Here is a 9,432-nt window from a genome sequence, read left to right as displayed (position 1 = left end):
CTTGTTAATATATATATATATATATATTGAAAAACTATGTATAGATTATATTGAAAAACTTTAAATATGATATTAACATAATTCAGAGCATAAAATCATTTAATAGTAAATTGTAGCATATTAAGTTTAAACAAATCCGTGAGAAAACTGTATAACAGATTAAAGGATTTAAATATAAAACTCTTCAACTTTTGACATGAATAAAGAGTAATATGGTAATTTTGAAAGCTTCAATTTGTTATTTTTATCCGTAATTACTCGTATCTCATTAACAGTATTTACTACTTAATTCAAGCAACGAATTTAAGCGAAAAAATTCATTATTAAAATGCATTAAAAAGGTAAACAACAGAATAAAGGATAATATTTTGAAAAGATATTAACCTTAAAAATGTTTTACTTAGTAAATTTATATTTCTTAAAGATACAAAATTTAGCAAAAAATTTTTTTCTTCATTTTCCGTGAATAACTAATTTCGTAAAATTTTTTGATCAAACATTATTTCAGATTATTTCAGTTTACTGTAGAAAGACATGGCATTCCCAGTTTCTCCTTTACTGTTGTTTCAATATTTTCATGGTGAGATTGCAGTAAATTTAAAAGAAAACGTGTGTCCCTTTTAATTATGTGTGACGAAGTAAAACTTGATTTGCCGAATTATTCTTTAAATGACATTAATTGGAATCACATTCGAATCGTATCTTTATATCAGTCATCTCAAATAAATTTCCACACAAAATGAAACTACCATTATTGCTTCCTTATATGTTAATTATTTATATTGAATACATTACAATAATACAAAGAAAATTTGTTTTGTAATAAAGAAAAAGGTTAAGGTAAAGAAAAAGTCTTTTCTACATTATTTGTACTACTATCATCGTGTATATTATGGCACATGCTTGAAAACTTTCAAGAAATATAAAATTCACAAATAAATATATATGAAAAATGTATGTCGACAGAGAAATAAGAAGTGTTTATTTTTTGGCCAAAGTTTATTTTAAAATCTAGCTTGCTGTCAGGAATTTATGACGTCTGTAAACATATCAATCTTATTTACTTTAAGTTCCTTCAGTATTTCCGAAAAGAAATATTTAAAAAAGTATGAACATGAAATGTTTTCCAAATATACAAATGTTTTTTTACATCTAGTAATGAAAACAATTAGTGAATTATTAACTTACAAACGATTGCATTCAAATAATGGTTCATAATAGTGTCACGTGACAAAGTGATATCTTATCTATTAATGAAAAATTAGTGAAATAATATTAGCTATTTTTATACTGAAAAAGTTGAAATAATTAACTTACAAACGATTGCATTTAAATATAAAATGTTTAATGCAGTACATTTTCATTGACTTTCTTAATACGACAAAGCATTATTAACTTTCATTCATAATAAATACTATTATCAAGGCAATTAAGCAGAAAATCAAATATTAATGAAGCCTTTTGCTTCGATAATAAACAGTTCATTGTTGAGAAAATATATGATATCTATTTATGAAAAGGACTTCCATTCAGTCACACATTTGAATTCTATTGATGTCGCAGGGAATAAGATGGGAATTGCTTATTTTGATATCATTCATAAAATAAACTAACCAATATATGCTTCATTACTTATTTAATCTTTATAAAATTGAAATCATTGGAAGCAGAACAAGGGAAAATATATTGAAAGAATTCAGACCTTTATCATTGATTTATAAATTGATATCTTAAGCAAAAAGTCGACGAACGTTAGGAAGTGAGCCTTACTGTAATAATATATTCAGAATCTTGAATAGTAATGTAAAGTACATATTAATATCTAAAGATCTAAGAGCTTTCAATGATATAGAACAATCCACTGAACCCTCAAAGCCCACGACGTCTCAGTATAGATTGTATTTGGTTTAGGAATATTTGACGGAAGAAGAAATTAAATATTTGAATATGTTTTGAAATAACCAAAATATAATAAGATGATAGAAATAAAACTTAAAATTGGATGTAAGTTTTTGCTGTTTAGTAACATTAATTTTTAAATAAATAATGCTTTAGGTTAATAATGAATATTGCTCATAGTGATTAAAATGTATTTTGGATTCTAGTCAGATTTAATTCATTTTTAAAATTATTCATTATAGGTTGGTTTTAATATCATTTACAAATCTTTTCAGCTCCTGTGTTTGTCTGTTCTCTTTCTTTACTGATTATTATTAACCCTTTCCTACCTGGCGTCCGGTATATCAGACATCAATTTTAATCCATATAGTTCCTAAGGAAGTTTCACGTAAAATACAAAGTAATACATAACCTTGTTCAAGTAAATAATAAAGTTTTTAAAATTTATGCTTTCGCAACTATTATAATATTGCAACTAATAAGACATGAAAAGCATCATAATGTGTTCTCGGCATCATAAGCTTATAATCAGAATCTTTGATTCAATACCATATATAGAAATCGTATGGCAAAAGGTCTTGGTGATGAAATTATTGTTTATAACTCGCTTGCTACTAACGTTTCAGACATAGTGAACCACCTATGACAAAATTACTACAAGAACTTAAATAACACATTTTTGTCACTTTAAGGACCATTGACAGGATCAAAACACGAAGGGTGTGAATAAATTTGATAACAAACTAGATGCTTATATAGTCTGTCTATGAAAAGAACATCTCTCGTCATCCGTCTGAAACAATGGAGGTTGACATGGTAACCAGGTCTAACTATTTATATAAAGGGTCAATATTTAAGAAAGTTTTTGCTCTGGTTCGGTGATAAAGAGGGAATCGGGGGAGAATAAACTATCCTTTTCGAAGCGTGCTATTTCTTGATCCCATAGCAGCAGCCGTCATAAAAATGTGTGTCAAGGAGAGGTTTCTCTAATGATTAACTATAGTGTGGCAAAAGAAATAGAGTAGCACCACATATCGAATATTTATAACTAAAAAAACTTGGTACATTTATCTTTAATTTTGCGCATCATTTATTGCAATATGTCTAATAGTTCCAAAAATATAAATACATCCTTTTTTGCTAACCTTGTATATTTATAAGGAAGAAAATTGGATTGTTTTATTTATGTAAACCTAATGTTTTTCCTTAATAGCCCTTTTTGATTTACCCAAAAGCTTTTGTTTTTGTTTGATTGTATATTGGGTCAATGATCTTTGAGAAACAGTTTCTTTTATAAAAGAAAAGTCCCTAGAGAAATTTTCTTTATGCTTTTCATCGATTAACGAGAAAGATGAACCCATTTTCTTTTAATAATCTCTAATGGTTGGTCATCTTTTCTGAAGCAAAACAACAAAGTCAGTTTTAGCAGTAGAATAACGCATTATATTTAATGACTAAGAAAGTTTAATAGTTACTGAGGTTCTATATATTGCAGCAACTCAAGAAGATATTTATTAATTTAAAAATTGCTTTAAATACTTTGCAATTAAAAAAAATATTCACACACTGATTTAAGTTGTTATGAAAGCAACTAAATTTTGTTACTTTCTTAAAAACCTTTTAATTTTCGTCAGAAATATTGATTGTTATTCTTTTAAAATAAACGTTAAACGTAAATTTCTTTGTAATTTTTTGTATCCTAATTCTTTTAATTTCTTTCTTATTTTAATTGTGTGTAATTTGTTATTTTATTCCTGCTGTACGAATTAATTAATTATTGTAAGTTATTATTATATTACATTGCTACACCAGCCTACGAAAAAATAAATAATTTAGCATTTTGGTCATTTTCAGGCCTTATAAGAACATTGCATGGCTACCAAGATCTTAAAAATGTGTTTAATGGACGATCTTTAGTAATTTTCTCTTCCAAGAATTTTAGTTTATGAACAAAAAGTTGACAAATTACTAGAAAAATTATAATTAGAATTTAGCAAATAGGAATTCGGTATGTATATACTGTGAAAAAGAGTTTATCGAAATTTTGAAAAAAATGTGTATAAGTAACTTTAAAACATATAATAATCGATTGAGAAGACCCATATATACAAAATTGAGACATCATACATTTATTTTTGAGTAAAGTGCATAGAAACTGTATATTTTGTGACATGGAGAGCAAAATGTGTGAGAGAGATACTTGTTAGCTGCTAGTAGGATTTGATTAATAATTCGTAGGATTCGTCGTAGGATGTTCTAACCACTAAAGTTATACTCCCCAGTCTATGGATAGTTAGGAAGAGTTCTATTATAGCCACCGCAATGGCACATCATGCCAATGTCCGATTTCAATGGTACAAAGGGTTGCAATTCGGAAATTACTGTCACAATTCGCTATATCTTAAAATATTTTAAGCGAATGGAATGTATGATATCATGTGTCATGGTGGCGGCCACTGTATTAGGCTTCCCAACTCTCCCTGTAATGGAGTGTACAACAATCGTGGTTAGAGCATCCCAGTACGAATCCGGTGGTCAATGGTTCGAAAGCCAACGAACATCTCCCTCTCTCTCACACACACATTTACGAAAAATTTATAGCCTCTATGCATTTTGATCCAAAATCAGTATATGTTCTTTCAATTTTTCAATACACGAGGTTTTGGAATTCAACTATTATTTGTTTCGGAGCTAATTTGAGAATTTTTGCTCAACTTTGAGAAACCTTTTTTTATACTGACTTTAAATTTTCCTTGTAGACAGGAGAAGACGTAATACCTATACGAATTTAGTAAATAAGATTGAAAATTTGCGTTATAAGTGAACATGAAAGAATTCTATGTTTACCCAATTCCACTACATAACCGTGTGATCATGAAAAGACCATAAGTTGGCATGAATGCTGTGGCTATGGCAAACACGGCATTGGTTGTGAGAGCTGAAACTAATGTTCTTCGCCTTCCTAATTTGTCGCCTAATGTCCCCCACACAAGTCCACCGATCATCATTCCAAAAAATGATATGGCAGCTGTAAAAGAATGTTAAATTTAAGTTAAAAAATTAGAAAAACCTAATATTTACAAAATATTGAAAATATTATTCGTGAGCTTGATCTGATAAATATTTTTTCAGCTCTTCCACTCCTCGCGTAGCTTGTAAACAACACTTCCTTTATGAATTATCTTAAATTTCAAATGAAATTTAATCCAGATTTTTTTTAAAAATTTCAATTAGATTATATCTATTTTATTAGATTTTGTACCCTTTTTGTTTGTGAAATATTTTGAATTTCCTTTTGTGTCTTTCCAAAGTAGGACTTAATCAGCGAAATTTGAAATACAGCTTCTTTAATATGATCCTGAATGTAATGAAGAAAAAAAAGCAACGAATCAAAAATTGAAACGAATAAGTTACCCTTACGAAGTTATAAGGTGTTTTTCAGATTGTTTTGAGGCTGAAGGGTGTAAAACAATACTCCTGAGATAGAAAATGAGCTCATGTTATGCACTAAAATTAACCCCATCAAGGACCCCAATTTCAACTTCATTTACACCTCTCTGAAACAGTCTCTATAGTTCAGCAATACTTTTAATTGATATCAAATTATATTATTCAGACCTAAAATATACTTATTTGCTTGAAGTGCTTAAAAAATTACCAGCGCACTTTAAAAATAACCTCGCTTAGCTAAGCTGGTTTGCTCTACGTTAGATTTTTGCCAATTTAAAAACTACCTCAAGAGTGAAGAAAACGACTACATACACCTTGATTATAAATCTTATGAGTTTGATTTTTTAAGGTCATTTTTGAAGTTAACTTCAAATAAACATCAAATCAATCTTAACACTTCAAAACAACCTGAAAAATACCTTAAAGTTTTGTAAGGGTAATAATAATACTATTTTTTAGAAATACCGTAAAAGTTATAATAATGAAAACTATTAACTTCGAGTGTGAAAGAGCTGAATTAATCAAACTAATTTTTAAATTTTCCAAATTACCTAACCATCCTTTTCTATTGTCATCCATGCATAGTTCCCTTTCTGCGCTTGGCAAAACATAAGCGATAACAAAAACTTCTATGGAATCTGCCGCCAAACCCAAACCAAGAATGAAGAAGAGAAAGTATTGAAATAAACCGAAGCCAGCCTACAAAAAAGACATGAAATAATAATTACGAAGACATTAAAACATCTTGTAAATAACATTACCTGTTTGAAAACTTCATTTGCTTTATAAATAAATAAATATGAAATGACAGTCGACATGTTTTGAATGCTTTAAAAATACACTCCCATTTTCAAACATTGCCAGAGATGAATCATATTTGTTTGTTTCTATAGTGAATGATGTTTTCAATCAAGTAATATCTCACAGTTACAGCTTCCTGGGATTATTTATTTAATCTTGGGAATGGTACTAATGACTTGGTTAATATTTTTGTGGCAAATGCCACACTATTGTAAACAATAGCAATCATGCTGTTAGTGCGTGTGCATATCTGCCAACTTTTACGCATTTGGGATAAAATTTTATTTCTATATTTAAAGTGGTAGCAAAATGCATGCTTTCTATACATTCCTAGTATTTATAATCTTCATTTATCATATCTATTTGAATACCACTATTTTTTTTAAAAACGTAAGCATATATATTATTACGTAATACTGTTGTGGCAGTTCGCATAAGCTTCTTCAAAATACAGCATATGTTTCTACCTAAAATTGCAATTTAAATTCTATTTTACTACCACTGGGGAAAATCAACCTCGAAAGGATTAAAAGTTGGCAGGTATACGTGTGCTCTCCAGTATTTTTTAATTGTACAATTAAATGTTCAGTAGTGCAGGGCACACATCTAAATGTTCAGCAGTCACAGGAAGACACAAAAATAACAGTCAGTCGAATCAACTACACCGACATAAAAGAGGTGAGACCTCAGACAGTGTGATGTCAGTTAAAAGTCAAACGCCAGCCAAACCTGCCTTTCTAGGGGCATTAGGAACATAATCGGGGTTTTCATTAAGGATTGCACAGTTTTTATCTTTAGATGCCTCTACTTTTAATTTAATTTTAGCATTTTCATCAATTAATTTTTAACCCATTCACTAATAAAGGTGATTGATGTAAAATGATGTTTTTCTGAGCCAATTTAATAACATTAACCTATTTGTTAATAGTTAGTTACTGATCTGTTCAAAGGCCATATAATTAGTATATACTAACCATTCCAGTTTTCATTTTCAGTAAGTTTAACTTTGTTAAAAAGTTCATCCAGAAAAAAGTGCTTTAAATTAAAAACAAAATAAAACAATGTTTTCTGCTGCACTTTCAAAAATTCGATCAATTAAAAAAGAAATGCTTGCGTAAGTGCCTTTTAAATTTGTCCTCAGACTACAATTTCGTAAATGGTACAATTTCGTAGTAACAATTTACTACAATTTGTACTTTTTTGAGAAAATTGCCAACTGCTGATGAATTTTGTGCTTAATTCTGAAACTTAGGAAGAAACTTCCTGCTTTTCGTAGCAGAAATCGCACATTTCTATCTCGTTCCACTTCCAATTCTCTAATTATCCCAGTTTTTTAACAATTATGTTTAATACAATAAAAATAATATTTTAGACATAATTAATAAAATTAGATATATAAGTAAATCTATGTGACTTTCTATATGAAAATTCCATTGGAATTTCTATTTAATTCAGATTTTCTATTTAATTCTACTGAAATTTCTTTTTAATTTTAATGGAAAATAATTTTTTACTATTTGCTTATTATTAATTTGAATAAATGCAAGTGCCGAATAAATAGTGTATCAATAACTCTATTTTTAAAATAAAGCAATTTATATAAATTTCTATAATTGCATTTGGTTAGAAAATCAAAAATGAACACTTTCCTTTACATTCTTTCTGTAAACTTTCATTTACAAGTGAAGTGAATCCAATTGCTGTGAAGGACAGATTCAATTTAGAAATACTCCTAAATGCTTTGTAACATAAAATCATTAATTAAAACACGTATGTGAATTTTAAATTAATTATATCCTAATAGTCTGGAACATGTGGTAGTGAAATGTTCTTGGACACGAGAGGAAAGAGATACAATTTACGAACTATTCACAATTTTAAATAAATTCTGCATATTTTGAAACTAGTATAAAATAATCATGTTTGACTTTTAATACTTATGTTCGATTCAGTGCTAACTACTACCTTTAAAGTCATGAGAGAAATTAAGAACATTTAAAAAAGTATAAATCATAAATTCTTTTTAATTTTTCTAAAAATAAGAAAAGAAAAAAAAACATTTATAATTAATTAATGCCTCTATCCTATTCTGCAGTAATATTTGAATAAATAAATAAATGAAGAAAAAAGAGGATTCATAACTTTTAAATTCCATCAACAATGACATGTTAAAATATTAATTGCTTTTATGTTAAAACACTTTTACTTAGTTATTAATTTTTTTTTCCAAATCATCCATTGCCGCACAATTAGAGATTTTATAAAAAAATTCATTTAGAGGTTTGTGCACCGTTCAAATTTTCATTCTTAAGTTATGGTAATATAACCTGCAGCAGACTATCCATCCAATTAACCGTAAAGTTTACGATAAATACTATTTTTTTACCTTTGGGGTTTTGAAACCGTTTACAACTAGTATGGTTAAGAAAAAACCATGTATACAGAACTATGCGGTTTCTTAACCTTTTACAACTAGCAAAAAGTTTAGCTGGACAGAGGAGATAGTATAGCACCTTTATAATGCAACCATCTGTATGTGAATGAAAGTAATGTATTCTAACAGCTCAGGGTAGCAAATTGGGGAGTACGGATCACTGGAAGCTCTTCATATATTGAAGGTAATGGAGGAATATTGTTGTGTCAATGCTGAGACTTGAATCCCGGTTAAGTCGGTAGCAAGATTAGCCTTCTCGGCTGTAATATGTACCCATCAACACAGAACTCATTATCTGGGTTCATTAGTTGGGTCTAGTTGATGCGACAATATTCTGGTTGTTTAACCGTATTATGTATAAGCAACTAATAAATGATTTTTTCACAGTTAACCGTTTGAATACTATCTTATTTACGGTTATTTGACTGTTTTGATCTAATGGGGCAAAAAAGCAATTAAATAAATTGTTATTTATCCATTTTTTCTGAAACTTTTTGAACAGTGTATTGCTTTTCTAAATTTTACGGACTTTTCGAATTTTCAAATAAAATCAATCATTTATGGGTGAAACTTATTTCAATATTTTCCCTGTAGAAGTACAATTAAATGTAAATGTAAAATATTACCACAAGATTATAAATGGTTTTTTACAGCGACTCAGGATCGAATCCCGGTGGTGACTGGTTGATATGAATTCTACTTGCAGCTTACACTGACCACCATATATGGCAGTACTTTTACTTTCGTTACTTGTACCGCCGGTACAAGTAAAACGTACGTACTTTTACTTGTACTTCGTTACTTTTTAAATTTAGTACTTTTACTTGTACTTTCGTTACTTTTTTAGG

General features: G+C 28.7%; 1 protein-coding gene across 1 annotated transcript in view; it reads right to left on the bottom strand.

Annotated features, from left to right (window-relative positions):
• LOC107446844 (synaptic vesicle glycoprotein 2C-like) overlaps nt 1–9,432 on the bottom strand; it is a 145,952-nt gene that overhangs the window by 26,117 nt on the left and 110,403 nt on the right. Inside the window, exons 4-5 of the mRNA XM_043042000.2 lie at nt 5,901–6,048; nt 4,747–4,927 (exon numbers count right to left, since the gene is read on the bottom strand). Coding sequence (XP_042897934.2) covers nt 4,747–4,927; nt 5,901–6,048 — 329 coding nt within the window. The remainder of the gene's footprint in view (nt 1–4,746; nt 4,928–5,900; nt 6,049–9,432) is intronic.

This window comes from Parasteatoda tepidariorum, chromosome 3 (assembly GCF_043381705.1).
Source record: "Parasteatoda tepidariorum isolate YZ-2023 chromosome 3, CAS_Ptep_4.0, whole genome shotgun sequence".
NCBI lineage: Eukaryota > Metazoa > Arthropoda > Arachnida > Araneae > Theridiidae > Parasteatoda > Parasteatoda tepidariorum.
This window is presented reverse-complemented; position numbering and strand designations above follow the sequence as displayed.